The 23,236-nt window shown below is 40.6% G+C and overlaps 2 protein-coding genes across 4 annotated transcripts in view; both read left to right on the forward strand.

The window, feature by feature from the left end:
* The window catches only part of roraa (RAR-related orphan receptor A, paralog a), a 173,440-nt gene extending 164,848 nt beyond the window's left edge, over positions 1-8,592 (forward strand). For both annotated transcript variants that reach the window (XM_041037662.1, XM_041037663.1), the window contains 7 exons: positions 1,727-2,122; positions 2,756-2,877; positions 2,972-3,104; positions 4,102-4,209; positions 5,194-5,304; positions 5,506-5,618; positions 6,019-8,592. In XM_041037662.1, coding sequence (XP_040893596.1) covers positions 1,727-2,122; positions 2,756-2,877; positions 2,972-3,104; positions 4,102-4,209; positions 5,194-5,304; positions 5,506-5,618; positions 6,019-6,183 — 1,148 coding nt within the window. In that variant the 3' untranslated portion in view covers positions 6,184-8,592. The remainder of the gene's footprint in view (positions 1-1,726; positions 2,123-2,755; positions 2,878-2,971; positions 3,105-4,101; positions 4,210-5,193; positions 5,305-5,505; positions 5,619-6,018) is intronic.
* A 5,923-nt stretch (positions 8,593-14,515) lies between these two features.
* Positions 14,516-23,236, forward strand: ice2 (interactor of little elongator complex ELL subunit 2). 2 transcript variants are annotated; one of them, XM_041038262.1, is made up of 16 exons: positions 14,516-14,626; positions 15,876-15,977; positions 16,090-16,414; positions 16,503-16,622; positions 16,716-16,850; positions 17,057-17,173; positions 17,486-17,645; positions 18,056-18,237; positions 18,331-19,138; positions 19,230-19,399; positions 19,499-19,628; positions 20,860-20,944; positions 21,192-21,242; positions 21,888-22,131; positions 22,791-22,890; positions 22,994-23,236. In XM_041038262.1, the coding sequence occupies exons 1-16, from the start codon at positions 14,613-14,615 to the stop codon at positions 22,996-22,998; spliced, it is 2,748 nt and encodes a 915-aa protein (XP_040894196.1). In that variant the 5' UTR covers positions 14,516-14,612; the 3' UTR covers positions 22,999-23,236. The 2 variants fall into 2 exon arrangements, with proteins under 2 accessions (XP_040894196.1, XP_040894194.1); XM_041038260.1 differs by having other exon boundaries at positions 22,791-23,236.

Consider the following 23,236-nt stretch of genomic DNA (forward strand, 5'->3'; position numbering starts at 1 on the left):
TGGCCTCTTTTTCTTTTTAGATAATTGATAAAAATGTATATGAGTATGTATATATAATCACAAGCCTTTTAAGGGTATATTACCTGAAACAGTAAAAAAGGGAAAAACACCATGACTCCATTTCAACAGCTTAACACAGTAGTGTTGTTTGGTTTATGTGGTACTCATGTGGTACTGTATATTGATATCTTGGTGTAGAGACAAAGAAAACACACACAGACAGATAAAGACTGCCATTATTCACAGAGGGACATAACAGACACATCCTAAGAAAATCTTGACATGAACACACGCTAAGACATCACTCTGTGTTCACTGTGTGCAGGTGAGGTGCTTTGTCTGCAGGCCTAATTTGTTGCTGTGATAGAAACTAGGTTTGATGAAATAGGAGGTTGTTAGGGGTTGTCATTAGTGCTGCTGCAGCTGAGATGCAGTAATGGGAGCACACAGGTGGGGATGTATGCTGGAGGACTCCTGCTGTGCCTTGCTGGTCCAGACTGGGTTTGTCCAGACTGGGCTGGGCTGAGGAGATTCTATCAGAGCAGCGTTATGATGGGTTTTGTTTTTTTTTTTTTTGTAAAACACACATAGGAAAGTGCACAGACAAGTGAAAACCTGAGCATACGTGCGCGGAGTTCAGTTGCACACATGCATACATATTCATGAATGTGAATGAACATAGAAGCACATTTGCACGTATGAGGGCCTTTGCAAAGCCGCACACATTCTCACATGCACTTAAAGGCACACGTATCCACATCCACATACACACACTCAGGACAGACGAAGGTGACTCTTGCCTTCACTCAGCACACCAGAGCCCATCTGCCCGCACTCTCCTCTGCACCGCTCCACTGTGCGTAGACAAACACACACATACACACTCACTGTGACCGGCTGACACACTGCCAGGCCCCCAGAACTCCGGCCAAGGAGTCTCATTCTCAGCACCACTGTTTAGTCTGGAAACCTTGAAACAGGAGGCAGAAACTTAGCCTTCTCGTATTTGAGTGGCTGGTAAGCTGTTAGTCAGTTTCCACTTCTGCCTCATTACTGATCCCCACTGAAATATGGAGCTTTGCTTTTTTCTTATCAGTGTTATCTGTTAGGTATAATGCTCTAGTACTGTACAGTACATTAGTCTAGTGGAGTATGATTCTAATAGCGGGCATTTTTTTGTCAACATAGGACTTTAAGCAAGATTAGTTGTGTGTTACTGTGTCAGTGGGGGGCACAAATTGACAAATGACCTCTAGCCAGTTGGAAATACCCAGTTCAGTCCTTCTCCATTCATGTCTAAACAACACAAACTTTGTCTCGGACTCCAAGATTTATTCTTACATCGAGGGAACAAGAATTTAACTTATAGTGTGAGATAATTTGATTTGTCCTCAGAGGAATTCCCCAGTTTTAATGTGTGAGTGTTCTGGACTTGGGTGTTACACATAACCCCACTGGTGAGATTATTTCACATACTGGAGAATATTTTTTTAGCTTAAAACTGCCAACTTAACTCAAACTTAACAAAATGAATCAGTAATATGGAAGTAATTATATTACTTATATACTACTAAATAATTATACATTAACTCATTAACAAGGGCTAGAATAGAATAGAACAAGCAATGCTTATTTTACTCTATACAGAAAAATATAGCAGCATCTGTTTAAACTGTTTGTGATGTTTCACTGGAGTCTCACAAATGTTTTGTCCCGCTAATCACAGCGGTGAAGTTTGGCCGTATGTCGAAGAAGCAGCGAGACAGCCTGTACGCCGAGGTCCAGAAGCACCGGCTGCAGCAGCAACAGCGTGACCACCAACAACAGCCTGGAGAGGCGGAGCCACTCACACCTAGCTATGGCCTCTCAGCCAATGGCCTCACAGAGCTCCATGACGACCTCAGCGGCTACATGGATGGTCACACCCCTGATGGCAGCAAACCAGACTCTGCGGTCAGCAGCTTCTACCTGGACATCCAGCCGTCTCCTGACCAGTCAGGCCTGGACATCAACGGCATCAAGCCGGAGCCCATCTGCGACTTTGCCCCTGGCTCTGGCTTCTTCCCTTACTGCTCCTTCACCAACGGAGAAACCTCCCCCACCGTGTCCATGGCTGAACTAGGTAAGGAGTGGGAGAGAGACAGGGGGAGACAAGAGGAGAGACAGCAAAATGGAGGAGGGGGGGAGAACAACTCAACCGTGGGGCAAACGACACAAAGGTTGCTTAAAATAGCAGGAGGTTGGAGACTCATCTCCAACACTCATTAAAAGAGCCTCTTTTTTGTAATTAGTTTCCATTAATTAGGGCCAATCAGGATCCAGCAGGGCAGGCGTCTGGGGAAATCATTTTTTTAGGCTCCCCTGTGCCTAGGAACTCCTTTTAACAGATGTGTTTTCAAAACCATTTAAATTCTTATACTCAATATTTCTCTCAGAGAAAATGTGACCTTTGTTTCAGTGAGTAACGTGGCACCCCTCCTCCTCTCTACGCATTTGTGTCATAACTAGATTGGCTTTGCCTCAACCTTAAGCTATGAGCTTCCTGCAGGCAGTAAAAGGAAATGTCAACAAGCCTTTTCCCAGTCAAAAAAGCCCACACGTATCCGCCTCTCCTCCTTCTTGAAAGCTCTGTAAATAAATCTTCTTTTCCTGTGGCATATTTCATCAGTGAGGTCTCCACTTTCACATAGCCTTGTGAGAAACATTCAGATCTCAACTGTGATCTTCCGGGTTTGTGACGATGGTTGTATTTCAGAGCACCTGGCCCAGAACATTTCCAAGTCACACATGGAGACATGTCAGTACCTGAGGGAGGAGCTGCAGCAGATGACCTGGCAGGCCTTCCTGCAGGAAGAGGTGGAGAGCTACCAGAACAAGGTAGTTTGACCAGTGTTGGCTCCCACAGCAGTTGCAATCATCAAATACATTGTTTTAAAGCAGATAACCCATTCTCTGTCCTATCTGTTCCTAGCCCCGGGAAGTCATGTGGCAGCTGTGTGCTATCAAAATAACAGAGGCCATTCAGTATGTGGTGGAGTTCGCCAAGCGCATCGACGGCTTCATGGAGCTGTGTCAGAACGATCAGATAGTGCTGCTGAAAGCAGGTATGACAGCCTGTCAACATGGCCTGCTGCCGTCAAACTCACCCACCACCACCACCACCACCACAACCACCACCCCCTCTGGCATTGTCACAAGGGCGTAGCTGACCTGACTGCACAAAGCCCTCTTCTTCACACGCACAGACAGTGTCACAGAGAGGAGACCCTACCCCGCCTGTTTCCTCTCTCTGTCTCTGTCGCTCTCTATTTTCCTCTGTTCATTACATACATAGCAAAGATGGACACAGCATTAGATAACCAGTGTGTTTCCGAGCTCAGATAATACCTATGACGGCTGCCATTTCCCTCTCTTTTCCCAGGCACCAGTGATGTCTGCCTATTCGAATTGCTCTCATGAAGACATACCTACAGAATATTAAACACAGATATGACTCCGTGCACACTGTCACCTATATTTATGCATAAATAGAAATGCTCCAACTCACAAATACACACATACCGCGCATGCAGCAAACAAACATCTCTCCTGGGTCTTTCGCTGGGTATTATTTACATTAGAACAGCCAATATGAATAATGAAATAAAGACTGAGATCCCTTGTCAGACATGACATTTGAAAACAGTAGCATCTCCCTTAGAGGCAGTAATGGCTTCGGTTACATTTTCTTGATCCTCTTATCCACTCCCACAGAGTGGTACAAATTACAGGATAGAATAATTTCCCTACCTATCTTGCTAAATAAAGGTTGAATGAATAAGCACTGTCACTACTGAATGAAGCTCAATCTTTATCTGGCATGTCATTATGGAAGAATAGCCTTCTGTCTATGATATTATCATCTGCAGAGGTGATTTTTCTTTTCCCTCTGATGGCAGTCGTCTCTGTTTCAAAGTGGTTGTTTTACTCATATTGTTGAAGAATAGCACAAAGCACAATCATGTGTTTTGCATCCCTGACTGATGTGCAACTGTAAGGGAAAAAAAAAAGAAGAAGAAACAAAGCTGAGATTCAGCATCTTGTTCCTGTATGTCTCCACAGGCTCTTTGGAAGTTGTGTTTGTCAGAATGTGCCGTGCCTTTGACTCGCAAAACAACACAGTCTATTTTGATGGAAAATATGCCGGACCTGATGTGTTCAAGTCATTAGGTAAGTGTAGTGGGTGCAGTTGCATGTGTGGGTGTGTACATGCACACATTTGCGTGAGTGTGCATGTGTGTGTGTATTTGTGTGCTGCTGCGTGTGTGTTTTCTTACACTGTCTTACTCCTTTCCTTGGTGTAATAGCCAAAATTAGAGTCTGCTGTTCTGTTCTACACAATGCTGGAGGCCTGGAAGCAAACACTGAGCACTCATCCCTGCCTCACCTGGCATTGCTGTCTCTGCAGCGGTTATTTATGGTAGAACAGAGATGTTAGTGAGGCTCTGCTGCATATGGCTCCTGTAACTGTGGAATAAGTAAAGCCAGACGGAGTGTCTTCTGGGAGAGAGCTATCAAAACCATCATTGATAGTCTGACATAAAACATCTCAGGCAAAAGCAAATAGCATTCGTGTTTGACTGCCATGACATTACTAAGAGTCTCCACCGTGGATATTTCTTGCACTTCCAGCTACCCTTTTTTTTTTTTTTTTAAATGTAAATGTGTCCCATAGTGGCAGTGAAAATGCTGAATTCTGTTTCTTAGTATGAGTTTACCAATCCCTGTAAATCTCTGTTTGTGCGTGTTTATGAGTGAGCATGTGTATCTGTCCCAGTGTCCTCTGTGTTCTGTGCAGAGGGGTCCGCAGCGGGGGAGGCAGAGTGATGGGCTTCCCGAGCCGCGGTGGCATCCTCCTGTCTCTCTCTATCCCCGATAATTGATTTAACTAAAAGCCTCAATAGTGACCTCATTTTGGCTTGCATAACACCACCCAACTGCCAAAAGTGACTCGTCTGGGAGGCAAAACTCAGTAAAAGCATTGCCTGTTCTGCTTAAGACGCTCCCATGTGCTGTCAGCATGCCGTTCTTTTTCATTCCTTCCCCTTCCTCTCCCCTCCCTGTATACCTCTCTCCCAATAAAGATCAAGAGTGAATGTTGTTCTTTGGTCTTCCTCATCCTAAGCCCTCTCTCTGTGTCCTTTGCTGTGGCAGGCTGTGACGACTTGATCAGCTCCGTCTTCGAGTTTGGGAAAAACTTGTGTTCTATGCACCTGTCTGAGGATGAGATCGCCCTGTTCTCCGCCTTTGTGTTGATGTCTGCTGGTAGGTGTCATTCACAGTGCAAGGGAAAAAAAAAAAGGTAGACACACATTCACGACGACAAGGAACGCTGTTGCCCTCCTGTTTTTCCTCTATCATTTAATATGTTAGATTAGTGGCACTGCATCATTGAGCTAGGGTGACCGTTAAATGGCCTATGTGTAACTGTACAGTAACAACAAATTGTGATAATTTACTTTCCAGACCGGTCCTGGCTCCAGGAGAAGGTGAAGGTGGAGAAACTCCAGCAGAAGATCCAACTGGCCCTCCAGCACGTCCTGCAGAAGAACCACAGAGAGGATGGTATACTTACAAAGGTACAGTGTAATACAGTACACACATCATCCATTATCCCTGAAAGTGGCTGTCTGCTAAACATGTTCTGCCCTGTGTAATCTCCCACTGTTTAGGTTCTCTATCCACCAGCTATCAACCATTTTTAGTGCATTAGATTAAACTAACAGATTTCAGGAGAAGCATTCATAATGTTACATTACCTTTTTATCAGTAGAGAAGTGGCAATTTATCAATTGTACCAGCTCCATAATGTGAAATGTCAAGTTTTCCTCGTGTCTGAGCGCTTGTCTCAATATTTACAAGTCTCTTTGCCCCTGTGTGAGAGGAAATACACTGTAGGGAGGAATGTTTTTCACTACCATTGCTCCATGTCCTTGCCTCCCTGTGAATCTAAACAGCCTGTCTCCTCTCTCTCCACAGTTGATATGCAAAGTGTCGACACTGCGAGCGCTGTGCAGTAGGCATACAGAGAAGCTTACAGCTTTCAAAGCAATATACCCAGACATTGTGCGTGCCCATTTCCCCCCCTTATACAAGGAGCTGTTCGGATCAGACTTTGAGCAGTCCATGCCCGTTGACGGGTAGCAGCCCTGCCAGGTGCCAGTGTGCCCACCGTAGGGGAATGTGGAGGAGGAATCTGAGACACTTTATTGGTGCCCTGCACAAACCAGAGTGGACAGATGGCACGCTGTTCAACTTCTTCTTTTACATTGGAGGGGAGGGCTTAGCGAGTTGATTCTCAAGGTTTACTTTACTGAATTTAGTTCTCTTTGGAAGACTTGTGGGACCCGACACCCCATGGGACATGAAGAGGAGATAGGGACAAATAATTTCTGTCTGGTTGAATTTGACCTTTTTATGCGCATTTTTAACATCGAACTCCAGACTCATTACGGTCATTTATTAATTTTCACTTTTATTTATTGCATCACTATTATTATGATTAATCTGTGCATCTGACTTGTTATCACATAAACAACGAATGAGCCACTATTGGCGGTAAAAGCTGAAGACATCTTCAATAGAGATGAAGATAAATGAAGAAAATAATGAAGATAAATCAATGTCAGTATTATTTTACAGATTACACTCCCAAAAATGTTTTAGTAATTTCACATTCAATTCTTTAAATAGTCCTATCCCTATCTCCTTCATACACTATATCCTGAAATAAACAGCTGACAAATGCGCACACTTTGGTCAAGTTCTGCCATTTTTCTCTTGTGTTCAGTCGTATCTTTTGGACGCAGTGCTTGGAATGAAAACTCACAGCAACTTTAAGGGAGGCTCCGTCGGCATGGTGATGCAATCGGCACCTCTCTACGGACAATCGTTTAAAAAAAAAAAAAAAAGAAACATAGAATTCTGGTAATTCTAATGAAACCGCAATGATTTTAGCTGTCAAAGACTCCATCCACCATTGTTGCATAGTGAAATCATGTAAGGCCATCTGCTATTAATCCTTCTCTGGACAGGTGCCCTGGAGAAGCACAGGGCACCAACACAATGAAAAGGGTCCATTCCACCTGTTTTATAATGTACTACAGGGTATATGGTCATAAGTACTTACTATACAGAAAAAAGTAATGTTTATAGAATCTATTTTAAATAACATGTATGATATTAGTAGTTAGACCATTCTTAATTGTTGAATTGATAAGGCACTTTTATTTACACCTTTCTTTAATTTAAGACGTGTATATTTACCTAGTGATGTGTTGCATGTGCACAAGAAATACAAGTTGAATCATGGTCACAGAGGCTAGTCCTGGGAGCAACAGATGATACTGGTCTGGAAGTGTTAGGGCTGTCTGTTAGGATGGCTGGTGTGGCTGCTCGCTGGTGAACAAAGAGGCATGTATGAGAAGGCAGGTCAGAGGCACTGTCATCACCTGTTACCTCAACAACTGCCTGCGTGACACCCGTCAAAATGTAGCTCTAATAACTTCTTTTAGTGAGTATGCACACATACAGTAACAGCCAGCAACCCGTGTAGTGAAGTTACAGTCTTGAGGCTTTCCTGTTCTGTGTTATGAACAGACCTGGATTGAACAGCATTTGTTTGAACCTTTTTTGAAATACAGGAGGTATGGTGAAACACACTGACTTTCATATTATTTTCAAAGTATTTGGTGCTTATTTTATGGCGAAAAAGGTCATTTATTATGTGAAGAAGCCACAAGAAAACATAAAAATAAAACATTATGTCAGCCGGGTCTAACAAATCAATATTGAACATCCCTCTGGTTGGACTGGAACAATCGCACGTTGACTGTAATCCAATTGTTCCATCTAGTGGAAGGTAAAGATACAGCAAGCTAGTTAACAGCCTAATGACAAAGATACAGTGTCTAACCTAAAAGCACATTTATCGGCCGCTCTCAAAATGTTTTGAGTTTTTTTTTTTTTTCGTTTTTTTTTTTGTCGATGTTTTTCAGTGGCTTTATCTGCCTTCTCACCACAGCCTCAGCCCGGCAACGCCACAACAGGACACAGAAGAAACAGTGAAGGGAAAGTGAATATTCAAAGCCTTGTCTGGTAGTAAAGCTTCTATTTTTGTAACATGTTTTGGTTAATAAACTCATGAAAGAGAATGAGGGAGAGAGAAAGATGTCAGGTAGCACTTAACTATATTCCTGCAATAATTAGACTAGCTGTTGTTTGTATGATTAGGGGAGAAACATAAAAATGGTAGGACAAGTGCTATTTTCAGAATGCTTTGTTGTTGTGCTTCTGTTTTGTTGAGTGTGTCTTTCTTGTCAGTGTGGTAGTAAAGTGGTAGAAAAAAACCCTGGATGTGCCAAACAATAGTCGTTGCTTCCGCTTTCCAGTCTACTCGTCTGTAATGTAGAATGGATTCCTAAGACATTCCAGCAATCTCAGTAGCGGCTTCTAGAAATATCTTAAAAAAAAAAAAAAAAAAAACTTTAAAAAAAAGAAGAAATAAAAAAGAAAAAAATGATATCCCTTTAGAAATCCAACAAAGCATGTTAACACACACTATCATTCCTCTGCCGTGCAATTTGTACAAGGCGTTAATGCCTTGTGCTGTCACCCCTCAGGGAAGAGTTTCTTTTGCGCTTTCTGTTTGAAAGGACATTTGTTTGTACTCATTAGGTTTATCTTTTTGTTCAGGGATGTTCCATGAGAAGTGGTTGAGATTTACATTTGAATATTCATCACTGAGTTGTCCAGAATTTTACATGATTCATGTCCATATGGGGTCTCCAGCCACTCAAGAACCACTGCGCCCCAACGGTCAAGGAAAAAAACAAAACAAAGAAAAAAAAAGCATCTCATTTATCAAAACAACAAGACAAACCCCATCACTTTTACAAACCGCAGTTTTATCAGTACACGGCATATTTATTACACACACACAAAAAAAAATCTGTTTTGGTTTCAAATGGTGTCATCAGGGTCTTAAAAAATGATAACCCTCTTTGTTAGAAAAACCAAATATTCTTATGCAATACTAAATCTCTTGTGTTTGGGTTGTAGTAGATATGCTGTACCTAAGTAATAATCTCTGTTATGATCCAATGCTATTTGGATATGCACAAGCCCTCTACGACTAGTAAACCTCAGTCTCCCAGCAAAAGAAACCCAGTCTGGAACACTGCTAGACAATCCAGGTTGAGAGGCCCAGTGGCCCGGCAAGAGCAGCGAAGAGGATGAGGTGTGAATGCTCAGGGAGGTAACAGGTAGACCGAAGAAGCAGCTCGCTTTCCTCTGAACAGTTGCAGAGCATTTAATTAGCTCTTTTGTGAATTTATGAGCACTCAGTTGATAAGAGGAGGTGGCTGAACTTTTTGGCATAGCACACTGAACATGCAGTACAGCACTTACTGTTCAGAAAGTAATGAAAAAAATGGACATTTGGCTGATTTCCTGTTATTTATTTGCAAAAAAAAAAAAGTTTGTTTTTGGAAAATGATTCTGTTTTGTTAAGCTGTTGAAATCTTGTTTGCTGGTCTCGTAAAACAATTCAGTATTTCGTCAAATCTGATCAGCTAAGGTCTACCACCAAAAGGGTTCCTTTCTCACAAAGTGAACATTTGTTCATTTTATTTTCATTCAAATCTAAATAGTTGAGTGGCTTGTAATATGTTCTACAATATAAAACAAGCAATATGCCTTGTGTTACAATTACGGGTCTCTACAGTGCAGTCGTCATCCTTTTGAATTGACCTTATTCACACAGCTGACTCAAACTGATAACATTTACTATCAGTCTAGAACAAAAAGTAATAAAGCCCCATTACTCTTTTTTCATCTTCTTTTGTACTGGTATGGTTGCGATACTGGCAGGGTAGCAGAAAATGGTCATCAAACACACAAGTACTTGTGTCTAACTATAAACTGCGCCTTCACACAGGCCTGTAAAGTGATGTCCTTCTGTATATTCTCACTTGAGAGATCCCTATTTAAGTAAGGGATTGATGCTAAGTGTGCTATTCAATCAGTGTATAGTATACAGTAAAATGTGCTGGTCCTTCTGTCTCTGCTCTGTTCTCTGTTTGTAAAAAGCAATAGTGTGTGTGTGCGTGTGTGTATGTATTTGTTCTCACCGTGTGTGAATAAAATAAACCCCAGACAAGGCTTTAATAATTACAGAGGAACAGGGTTATGTGGATGAGGAGGTCTTGATTTTATTTTGGACTTTTTTAAATAAAGGTTTTGGAAATGCTGAGCTCGATCCATCCATAATAAGGTGTAGGTTTCAAAAAGCATGACATAATGCCTTCAACAATTCATAGGTCTGCAGGATGCTGTGAAGCAGCATTGACCAAGCTTCACAGGGAAAACATGCACCACTATCAGTTCGGACAGCACAGCCACAGCCTCAGCTGAAATGAATTGGAATGAATTCTGGACTGTGAATTGTGAAAAACGAGTCTTCGTGACCATAAATTGTGAAGATCAGTGTTATGTCACGCTTAAAGTTGTGCTGGAGTGTCGGTGTGTTACCCAGAATTATGAGTCAGTCATCACATTTTAACAGAACTCATTCTCCAAAGCACAGCTGATAAGGATTTATGATTAAAAATACGTTTAAGAATATAGTTTTTAAAAAAAAAATGAAAAGCAACTTTTAGCCATAATCGAATGTCAAGCAATAATATATGTCTGTGTATTATTTTTGATTCTTTTGTGCATAATAGTCTTTGAACATCTGCATGTAAATACACCTCTTATTTATCACTTTTTGGTTTTGTTTTATTTTGTGTTGATTTTGTGGATGTTTTTTTTTGTTTCATCTGTATATTTGACCAGTTCTGTTCCCGGGTGGAGAACTAAGAACTTGACATGGCCTGTATGCTGTATATCTTATTTTCTCACTCTTTCTCTCTCCCTCATTCTCGGCTTTCACCATATTTAATGTTATTATTGATCACATGTATAAAGGTAGCTTTGTAACTTCTGTCTGTATAGGTAAGAGGAAAATACTGCTACTAAGGCCTACCCAGTGAAAATATTTATCTGTTTATCAATTACACCATATTGTACGATAACTCTGTTTCTAGTTTGCTTCCCTCATTTAGGATTAGTTTGATAGAGACAGGGTGTGCTGACATTTATTTTGTGTTGCCCTGATGTGTGGTGCTAGGTAAGTTAATTTTGTGAACAAAGTATTGATTCCTAAGCCTGGCTGCCCTATTAGTACATTCATTTCATTGCATATTAATGTATTATTGATATTAGGACTCAATAAATAATAATAATAATAATAATGAAAATGATAGTGGTAAAATTACCCAGCCAGTACCTGTATCAGTGTGCTAGTCTTGGGGTAAGGCACTTATTTCCTTCTGACTTATAGCAAATCTAGTATCTGCTAATTAACAAGCTATTTAAGATTGCTTTTCTGGTTTGTGGAAAAATGATAATATTCAAACTGAAACGGCAGTATTGTGTCTTTTCTTTGTCCGATTGTAAAAACCACTCACTGAGGCTATAGTTTGTCAGGTTTTAAGATATTTACCTCTTTTGTGTCTGCATAGTCCTTCACCTGATGCAGGGAAGTGGTGCTTGGATTTCATTAAACAGAGCCTCGGTATGCTTTTGTTATTCCCCATTTTAGACTATCCTGAAACAGTGGTTTCTTCAGAACAGTGGCATAAACCTTTTGCACCACATGAAGTGTTACAAATGCACATGAAAGGATTGCCATTTGAGGACAAAGTTGACCTTTTTTCTCCACTCTGTAGCAAATATCAGTAAGAATATGCTTGCAATAATACACAACGTATCACACTGAGTGCCTCTCGGTGTAACAAGATGCATACATGGTTTTTGATTGTCTTTTTTTGTGGTTTTCCAGACGTGTACTGAAGTGACAATGTATTTTGTACGAGGATGAATTCTCACTCTCACTTGCTTCAAATGTTTTTTCAGATTTTTTTCTTTATGTGTTAATCATTTTCACGTGGGTTGATGCTCTACGTTAAAGGGTTGTAGTGTATAGACAGTCTGTGTAGAGTGTACACGTCACCCCCTCCTCACCTTGTCTGAGAAACATAAATGGGAAGTTTGTTTCATATTGATCTTGAATGGTCAAATAAATGCTTGCAAATAATATTACAGAAAAATTCACCTGCACATTGTTTCATCTAGGCAAAAACTAACAGGCAATCCACATTTCTTCATTTTCAGTTTGTTTTATATCAACTTTTTCTTTGTTATTTCACTGAAAACAGAAGATTTACTAATGCATTGTATATCAAGTATTTGTATGTGTTTGTAAAAGAAGCATACAACACATCTGGATTTCTTTAATGTTCTGTGTTCAATGTGCGCTCAGTCGGTTGGGGTAACTTAACATGAAGGGTGGGTGGAGCAGGGGTGGATTCGGATTCTTTTTCCATGCAAAAGCAGTACAAATTATGGGAGAGCCGAAACTAGTGTGTGGTTGTCACAAATTTCTAAGTCACACGTTTGCTACTGATGTTAAAATGGGGACAGATGATCATGTACCTTTTTATCCAGCTCTTTTGAACTCTCTTTAGCAGGTAGTCTATTCACAAACGTAGTTTTGCTCCTTCTTGTCTGATTCTTAAATATGAAAATAAGTATTTTGATTCATTTTGTAAATACAGCTGTAAAGAAAAATAAGAAATTTAATGTTGTCTTTTAAATACTTTTCATTCTAATATGAATGTTGTTATATTGTACTTAGAAACTGTACCTTTAATATTACCTTTATTAAAAGTGCATTGGACACATCGATTTTAGATGTGCTTTATGTGCTGTTATCCCATAATAAAATTTACCGCTTGTAATGGGCTTTTATTTCCTGACTGTTTAACTGTCTCTGTTGTCTGCTTTCTCTCTCTCTGCCTCTCTCATACACACACACACACACACACACACACACACACACACACACACACACACACACACACACACACACACACACACTTTTTAATAAAATTAAGCAACCTGAATTTTTTGATTCACAATAATTTTATTATGCCTAATTGTTCTAGTACTTCAGTATTAAACCAGAGCCTCACTCCACTGGAAACTATTCTTCAAATTCTGTGAACAAATGTCATTAAATGAGTTTAATACCTATATCTCAATATGTGCCACTGGAAATGAAAACACGAGAATTACTTTTTTTTTTTTTTAACCATACACTTAAGGATAAAATTCATTCCTCGCCATGAACACATTAAACTAAAAAAAATATTTAAGCAATATGAAAACTTAATTTTAGCCATCCTGATATATGTCACATTTTAAATCCATTTTAATGATGTATTTAGAAGATCCAACAATAAAAAAATGTCTTTTTTGTGAGCAATTCAGCCCAGTCAAAGAATTATCAAATGAAGCTTTGGTAATTTAAAAATGTCAAATCTTGAGAAGACTGGAGTCTCTCTGTATTTTTTCAATTTAAGACACAAACCTGGAAAACTTTGAAAAATGTGTATCCTTTAAGGAATGATCCAACTTCCCTGGAGGGGAAATTAATGTTTAATTCCATTTTCATACACTGGCCATTTTGATGAAGTGTTAGCAGCTGGAGCATGATAAATTTGTGTCATAATTTATATGAATTTTGAATTATTTTTAGTTATGCACCCATCAATGTCCTCTCCTCAGAATATTAGCGAGGGTGTCATCATTGTACCCTATTGTTAATATCTGAACCCGATGCAGTCCATGTTTTAACAGCCAGAACCACATCTGAACCACATCTTGTATTTTCCACCCTCAATGGTGGACACTTTAAAATATAATTTAGGGTGAAGAGAAGAGATAGATGTCTGGCTGAAGAGCATCTGTCCTGGAGCTGGAGATGGTCTGCAGATTTACTCAGATTTTACACCCCATCAGAGTGCATCTAAGGACAGAATTCGGGATTATTTTAATTCAGTGCTTTTAGAGACAGACATGTAGACTGTGATCCTAACTGAGTTGGTGTCTGTGTTGGACGGGGGAATAACTGCAGCAGAAATGTTCAGCTAAGGCTCCTTGGACAAGAATAAGAATTTGTGTTGCGCTGTCCTTCAGCCGCAGCAATATAGTATAACTGCAGCATTTAGGAGAATCCAGTCATTTTCAAATTGGCCTTGTGCTGGACAAGTGCTGTCCCTATCCCAACTTTGAGGACAGATTTCTGATTGATTTTTTGATTATTTTTAAACAGATGACACTAATTTATTATGGGCTGCAGATTCAGGTGCTGCTCCCAGGATGTGCTTCTCTAGCTTCTCTTTCAGGGGACGATATTTTAGGTGGCCAATAAAGGCAAGCTGCAGAGTACGAGTTTCTTGTTTCATGGACCTGTTTTCAAATGCACTGTAGACAGGCAGAGCCACTCTAGTTGATGTCCAGAGGGGGGCGGTAATGTACACAAAGCTTTAATGTCAACACAATTTCAGCCGACGAAGAATGTCTTCTGGCTGCAAACGTTTGTTAGCTGGCCAATGCTATTTGACATATGCACATTAACGTTTATGTTAAATGTTGTCATTCCTGCGGACCGTTAGACGGTGACAGTAATGGAGCTGGTGTGGTAAGTAATAGTTTCACTGCACGCTTTTGAAGAATGTCATACTCGTTGATTTTGTAACAGTTTGGGCAGTTTAACTAACTTACCTTTTGAGCTAGCTAACATTAGCTAGCTCCAAAGGTTGTTAGCTAATGTTAGCTAACAAGCTAGTTAGCCTACTAAGCTAACCACGATTGAGGGTAGCGGCTAGCCCTGCTAACCAAACGTTAGCTGCTTGCGTGATAAAGGTGGGCTTAACCGGAAAGCGAGTAGCATTATGTGACTGTGTGTAGCTATTATTCGTTAACTTTTGCGGTTATATTTAAAACATGGGTTTGCAACGGTAGAAATTAACAAGAGAAGACTACCAGGCTAATCTTAACCGACACTATTTAATGAGACAAGAACTTCAAGTTAATTAAACTGTAGAATATAACGTTTAGCGTCTTTTTTTTTATTTATTTTTTTATCATTTTTGTGGTCTCTACTTAAGCCGTATAAATATTATATTTGAACTGGTTGAACAATAACGCTGCTGTTGGTGTTAACAATTCATTTATATTTTATTGGACATTGCAGTTTCGTCGTTCTTATTGAGAGGATGTTTGTGTTATTCCAATGTGATATAAACACTGGCGCACGTGTTCTTGCTTCAGGACGCTGACCTCATAACACATGGACGAGATTTAACATGAAATGTTATAGTATAGTTAATGTTTGTTTGTATTTTGGAGATTGTAAGGGGAAGCGGATAGTAAAATGCTTAAGATAAAGTTCTACTCACTTATAGCTTACAAATATTTGGCATGATCACAAAATACTCTTAGCGTTACATTTTTTGTTTTGGGTCATTTAGACAAGGGCCTTTGCAAGTAGGAAGAAACTAACAACATGCATGGCATATTTTGATTTGTGTCAGATGGCAACAGATATGATATTGGTCTCCCAGAAATAAGGAATGGATCTTGTAACCTTTAACTTTGTACTTTCTTTTTACAGTAAACCTTTGAAATTGTGTTGCCATGTGAAAGTTAATTTCATCTCAAACTCATTGCTTTTACTCACTTCAACTCAGTACAGGTATTTTTTGGTAACCAGAAATGTAAATGCCCTTTATAGTGTTTCCTACCCTGCAACAGCAACTTAAACACCAATTAAGTTCTTCTATCTTGCATGTCAAAAGATATTCAAGTCTGTCCCAGTACAAAAGCACGGCATGTCTGGCTACAGCACAGCCCCTCTACTGTCATTTACTTTCTCCTTTTAATTCAAGGGAGGACCCTCCAGTTCCTGACGCTCCATTCTTTACCAGAGATCTCTATGACAAATATTCCCTTGCACCTAATATAAGAGAACTGTGGGCTTTTCTCCAAAGGTATGTCAATGAAGGCTATATTAAATAATTCATCAGTTCAGATACATTTAACTTAAAGGCTAAATAAGGAGACTGCAGTTTCTTTCTCCCTCAATTTTTTTCTCCTCCTAAGTCCTGCAGATAATGCCAACATAACACAGGGGAGTGATGTTGGAGCTGGAAAAGCCTCCTGCTCTCCCTCTACAGAAGATTCTGCAGAGTTCAAAGACAAGTCCTGTTGTGACAGCCGTGATAGTGATGAGCCATGTGCAGACAATGCCGAAGATGGTGTAGAAGAACGCAAGGATACCAAAAAATCAGAAGTGAAGCTCAACCATGTTGAGGTTCCTTACCCAGAACCCAGACTGCCCTTCCCTTGTATGTCCACCCTGTCCAGCAAAGACCAGCAAACATATCTTGGCTTTTTGATGAGTAAGAAAACCAGGGATCTTCCACAGGTACCACCATTCTCTCCTTAATGGTTTTTTGATCCTACCAGACCCTGTTGCATTACCTTTACTCTGATAAACTGGTCTAATATTTCAGGGCTTGAACACACGAGTAAACAACGAAGTAATGCAGTTCATGTGGTACTTGCAAGATGTGGCCAAAATGTGTGCTGATGACTACAACTTCATATCACAGGGAGCCATGCAATATTCAGAGGTACTGGTGCTACAAGGGTTGCCTCTGTTATCAGCTCTGTGTAATGTGTGTTCACAAGTATTCAAACACAGAGCCCGAATTTTTCTTTTCCAGGATTTCTTCAGGGGCTGTTTGGAGTGCATTAAGACATTTCCTCAGTTCTACCAAATCTGTGAGGTGACTAGTTTGACAGGGGGAACATTCAACCCAGGGCTGAAGCTGACCTTTGAGAAACAGCTGCTAATCATGGTAATGTACTTTTGAAGTGGTTCTATCACACAAAAGCCATTCCAGTCCCAGACGTCTAGGATTACCACGTCATACTCTTCAGTTCATAAATGCCATTGTCCAGTTTTCTATTCAACCTTTCAGCTTAAAGTATTGTATTGCAGAATCAGTCTTTTTGTGTTGATTCACTTCCTCCATTTCCATATTTGCACCCTTTATTTCTCCAGGGCAATGTGGATATTACAGACCACATGATAGTGCCTGCTGATGCACAGCTTGCATCGGATTATCAAAGTGTTTCATCAGAGAATCCTCCAGCTAAAAAAGCTAAGGACATGCACGCTGTAAGCAATTGTCTCACTTTTTTAATTACTCCAATAAAGTCACAAAGATGTTTTATTGCTAGAATGGGATTCATGACCGCAGGTCTATTGTAACTTCATTTCGGCTCTTGCAGTTTTCACAAAAGACACCAGAGGGTGTTCATGTCTTGCTCAGCAAAACCAGTAGTAATTGTGTTTCTGAAGGATGCTTGGTCAGACACAGTCCTTTCCAAGCCCAGATAATAGTAGACACTTGTGTTGTTACTTGTATTTTAGTTTGACTGTGACAGTGGATGTTCTGGTAGTGCGACCCAGTCTTGTTTTTCTCGACAGACCATCAGCAGTGACAGCAATGTAGAGAAGCTGTGTGCCCGTTATGAACCTCACGTATGTCTGACTCGCGATGCTCTGAATAAGCTGCTGGACAACCATGGCCCTGACTTTGGGGAGCCATGGGAACTGCCTGTGTGGATCAAATTAAATCCAGGGAAAGGTAGAGCATCATCATTCATCCAATCAAGCTGTCATGGTGGAAATTAGTTTAATTAGGGCTCAATTTTGTTTCTGCTTCCAAAGAGTAAAAATGCTTAAAAACAATACATGGCTGCCCCCCCCCCCCCCCCCCCCCCTTTCTTTTTCTCTAACAGTCATCCTGTTTTAGCCTATTTAAACCTGTAATAGATTTACAGTCACTGTTTAAAAAATGTAAGGATTTGCATTCACAGTTCATATAAGGATTTGGTGTTTGATTTTGAGAAATTAGATATTTTGAATCATGCTTGAGAAAGAAATACAGATCGAGGCAGTGAAGAAATCTGTAATAAATCACATTGCATTGACAGTGGTTGATCTCGTGGTGGCACTGTTTCACATAATCCTTTATTTTATATGTCTCATTTTCAGGCAGCAGTCAAAAGAAGACCGTGTACATAGACTCACCCCTTCTGAAGACTGAAGTGACAGTGAGAGAGAGGAGTCGCTTCTATCATGAGGAGAGTTTGAAGCTCTCCGTCAAGAAGAATGGGACTAAAAATGTGTTCCATTTAATGACAGAGCTTCCTGAAAATGAGCAGCAACTGTCTCCGGTATGTTGACGCACAAGTAGGTGTGGTAATATATGTTGTATGTGCTTTTATATCATCTGAACAATGGTTCTTTCTTTTCTGTTTCTAAATCAGGAGTGCTCACAAAGAATTTTAGTGGCATTTGAAGACAACGGTCTTGACTTTGAGGCGGACCTTACTGACCTGGAGACATTTGGAGAGAATACATCCAGTAAAGCCTCCAAAATGCCGAAAATACAGAATGAGCAGGATGCATGTGTTAAAAGTAAGAAAGCTACTAGCGCCCCATCTCCAAGTAAAACTTCCAGTGAGCAGCTTGCAAACACTAGCAGCAGTTCACTAGAAGAGATGAACACCTCATTGACAATTAAGGATGATCCCATCACAAAGGAGACACCTCAGGTGGTTCTGAATGAGTCCAATGTGCCCAAGACTGAACAGGCGAGGCAGGACTCTGCACAGGAAAGTGATGAAGACCCAGCTATTACAGGAGACTCTGATGATGAGAAGCTGGTCATTGATGACTCTCCAACTGCAGCAGCTGAAACACAACCTAGGCCTGAGGCCACACCATGCTCTTCTGACCCTTCTGTTACCCCAGAGTCACCACCCACTGAAAAAGTTACAAAACGGACACGACGGTCCATAAAGTCAAAGGCTGGCGACCAGCTGGGGGAGATCCTGCGCATGCAGACAGCAATGTTCAGCTCTGCCAACAGCACAGGCAAATGCTCCACCATATCCCAGGAGACCAACTCACCTACCCGGTGTATGGGACCCTCAGTTTACTCCCATCCAACGTCCTTGGTTAAGTCCTGCGTATCTTCATATTTGGAGAGAAACCAGAAGCAGGACAGAGAGACCTGCAGTGCTCCTCATAAATCTGCACCAGCGGTCAACATCAACACTACAGAGCACAAAAGTCAGTGTCAAGTCGATTTTTACAGTGTGGATTTAAGTTGTGTCTGAATGCTTAATTAACACATGTTACATTATTGGCCCCCCCCACACAGAGATACTGTCACAAGACCTGCAGGCTGGTGCAGAAGACGAACAGGATTACAAAGCTCCAGAAGAGGGCAACCTGCTCTACAAGCTCTATAGTCTGCAAGATTTGCTGGTCATGGTGCGCAGCTCAGTCTCACTGACCCATTCAAGAAATGTATGCAGCAGCCAAAACCAGGTATACATGTTTAGTTTATACACAGCCTCCACTGTTTCCTAGTTTTACATATTGAAGTATAAAATCTGTATTTCTGTCCTTTCTTTTCTGCCTCACTAGTATGTTCCGGTGCATGTCTTGCCCAAGCTGGAGTATCAGTTGAGCTATGGTGTTGAGTGTCTAACCAGCAGTGAGGCTTGCCAGCTGTGGACGGAGACATTGCTCCACTCCAGCACCATTTCATACATTGGTAAAACTTTTCTTACTGTTACAGGCAATCTTATTCTTTCTAACTTAATTTAAAGTCAAGGCAGAAATGTTCCCAAGTTGTTCTCAGTTCTACTGTAAGTCAAAATAACATTTATGTGGCTTGAGAATTTTCTCTTATCCTTCCCTCAATGTGTTCAGTAGAGTCCACAAGGCTTATCCTCCCACAACCAATGGCATAGTGTTGAGATGACTCACCATCCTGCTGTGACTGTGTAGTGATTAAGTTTACTTTGTTGCCATAACAACAGCCACATATGATTGTGGGGAATTACAAAGAACATCAGTGTGCCGAGCTCAGCACACTGTTGTTTATAGATTTGATTAAATTGCCTTAATGCATATTATGGACTTGCATGTGCTTCTTACCTGTATATCAACATTCAGGGCGAGACCCCACCCTTTTTTTCTGTGCTAGCTCCATTGATTTGTTGACTTACGTAGGTGTTGTCTAGGAATGTACGTCACCATCTACCCAGCTTATTGAAGTTTTTTTCTGTCTAATGTATAGCTTTTGCAAACAGCAGTCTCTAATTTATACTCCTTTCCAGTCTGTTAGCATAGTTGAAGCACAGTACACATTAGTCAGTCAACATTAGTACAAGCTTGTATACTGGTTCCTTTTATTCAGCAGCCCTGCTATGAACAGCCAGAAAGTCTAAAAGTGAATGTAACTCTGTATCAGGCATCTGAGTTCCCCGATTTTTTCAAAGAGTTTTCAAATTTCAGATCTTCCAATCTAAAAAAAAGAGTCTTAGGTTACTAACAGTAGTATAAGAAAAAGAATATCCAGTGAGACAATGGTGTATGAAACGATGAAGAACATCTCCCGTTGAATGCCATTATGCAACAGGCACAGCTTGACTTCTCTTTTTGTTTGGTGGTTCATAGTTCATCATGTGGTTTATCATGAGGCTTACCTAACTGTGTATTCATGGCTGTAGTTACAGGCTCTAAAATAGTCCATAATTGAAGGAGGCCACTTTTGAAATAAGCAGGAATTACAAGCTGGAGTGGGAGGCAGGAAAGAAGACAAGACTAACAAGCATTTCTTACCCCCAACTCACGCTTGTAACAACGCTGGCAAATCATCACAGACATAATTACTTTGTAAGCACTAGGAATGACATTGATGATGAGGTGAAGCTCTTGATGTGCACGCTCATTAGCTCTTTTCTCAGTGTATCTCTCACCCTCCCGTTCTGTCTCTGTAGCTCACATCAATGCACACACATCAAAAGTAGCTCTGCTGAGAAAGCTGCCTGACGACTGGATACAGAACATCTCCTCTGGGTTCAAGTGAGTGTCGGTAGAACAGATGTGTGCAGATGATTAGGATTAATCTAATCACCCCTTTATGATCGTGTTACTTAAGATTTAGAGGTTGTCACCTTGAAGATTCAGTGACTTTATCAGTAATCCAGGTCTTTTCATCAGTGGTAGCTATCCTCCTCCTCTGTTTTTGTCACCTGAATCAGTGTTGAAGTTTAGATCCCCACCAAAGCAGACAGACTGTAACTTGGTGATATCTCTTTTCCATCCACAGGCCATCCAAGTCACTAAATATACTGCTCCACCTACTGAAAAAGCTTACTGAGTAAGTTGTTGAGAACATTCATCATCTTAGTTTTGTTTGTAGATTTTTAGTGCTGAGCTCCTTTACCAACATTTCCCCCTTTTTTATTGCAGATGTATTATCTTGTAAGACTGTTTACAATTAAATCATTTCCACCGCAAGAATTTTAGTTTGGGCTGGCAACAGCTTTTAATTCATTGATCCCAAGCAGATTACTTGTTTAATGTGTAAAAAAAAGTGTATAGATTCACTTGGATAAACAATTGTGGATTGATTGAATGTTCAGTCCAAAAGTTGAGAAGGGTTGGGCCTTTTTTTTTTTTTTTTTTCTGGAAAAAAGTTTTTTGGATCAACATCTGCAGATGATTTGTCTGGGCACATCTTTCTTCATAATCTGTTCATGATGATGAAATTTTTGTACAGTCAGGTTTAACATCCTTGGGCTAAAGACATGACGTTAGTGTGCCCTGGTGTTTGTATAGGAGGGTTACAAAATCGATTACTCAACAACCCTCAAAACATGTGTCACCTTCTGCTTTCTTAAGGCTCTGTTCACCTACATTCCTGTCATTTGGGCGGACACAACAGATCCCTCAGAGCACAACATGTTTCAGTATCTGGGTTTTGACTTTCACACAACCTCATTGACTTAATTTGATTTTGTAGGTTAGACGAAGGACGGTACCTGATTGCCCACAAAGCAGGGGAACCATTTGTGACCTTATTAAAAGCATCCGCTGGGAAAGTGAGTCGGGGGGCGTACAACCTGCAGCAGCTCCACAGCTCTGTTCCACAGTCCCCAGCCTCTGGCCTCGTGCCCTGGATACCTGTTGATCCAGCTGTGGTCCTCCCTTTCCATAAAGCACATGGCCGTGTCCCCTGCACCTTCCCGCCAAAGCCCTTTCTAAAGGTGTGTGCTTGGTTTTTGTGACTGTAGTAACTGTGTTGACAAATGGCTCTGTGAAAAAAAATATAATAACTAAGATCATGGTTGGACAAGTAATGGCAAATAGATGAAAGGCTGAAGTGTGACTGGAACTGTTGGGAAGTGTTTATTGGTTCATGTGCAGGAAGTCCACACCCTTTCTTAGATACACAAATATGTGTACACACAGGGATACTCTGAAAACCAAGATAAATGAAATTTTGTCTCCCACTAAGCCGTAGTGAGTTCAGAGCACTTGGCCATTTTCTTATCAGACAGGGTGAACCAGCACACTAGTCTGTAGTGTGCCTTCACAAGCCCAAAACTAACAACAAGAACAATAGGGAGCATACCAATATCAGCTACAGCTCAGTGTGGTTTAGTGTTGTAGACTCTGAGACATTCATTGAATGCCTGTCTAAAATTCCACACAGTAAGTACGTTAACACATCTTTTAACTTGTCAAACAACAAAAGAAAACAGCTGTCAATAGAACAAGTTTTCAGCTGTGTATTTTGATTGTCAGCATTAACCGCTGTCCTCTGAGAGAAGCAAATACAAAATATTGTCATGGAGTAATTTGTGCAGTGAATTTAGCACCCAGTTATTTAAAGATACGCTTTTGCCTTTCTTCATCCTACCAGAGAGAGAGACATGGGTCACTGAAGTCCAACAGCTGTGGAGCTGGAAAGTCAAAGAACAACTCGAACAAAGGAGGCAACAAGAAGAACAACCCATCAAAACGTACGGCCAAGCGCAACACGTATATTAGAAACCTAGTTAAGAAGTCTGTTCCTTTTTTTCATGGGACGTAGTATCATGTCATTCATCTCATTTCATATCATAGGTTAGGTAAATCAGAAGAGGAGATGGACCTGCACTGCTAAGGAAAGGAAAAGAAACCACTAACAATGTCTTAGGAGTTCATACTGGAAATATGTTATGACCTTAAATATAGATGTGAATGCCAAAGCACTTTGTACAGAATAGAATCTATACTTTGTTTTGTTTTTGTTCAGAGGCGTTTTGTATATTTTGTCACTTGTGTTTTGTAAAAACAGAGAAATAATAAACTGAATGGGAGTATGGT

Source organism: Toxotes jaculatrix, chromosome 5, assembly GCF_017976425.1.
Source record: "Toxotes jaculatrix isolate fToxJac2 chromosome 5, fToxJac2.pri, whole genome shotgun sequence".
NCBI lineage: Eukaryota > Metazoa > Chordata > Actinopteri > Toxotidae > Toxotes > Toxotes jaculatrix.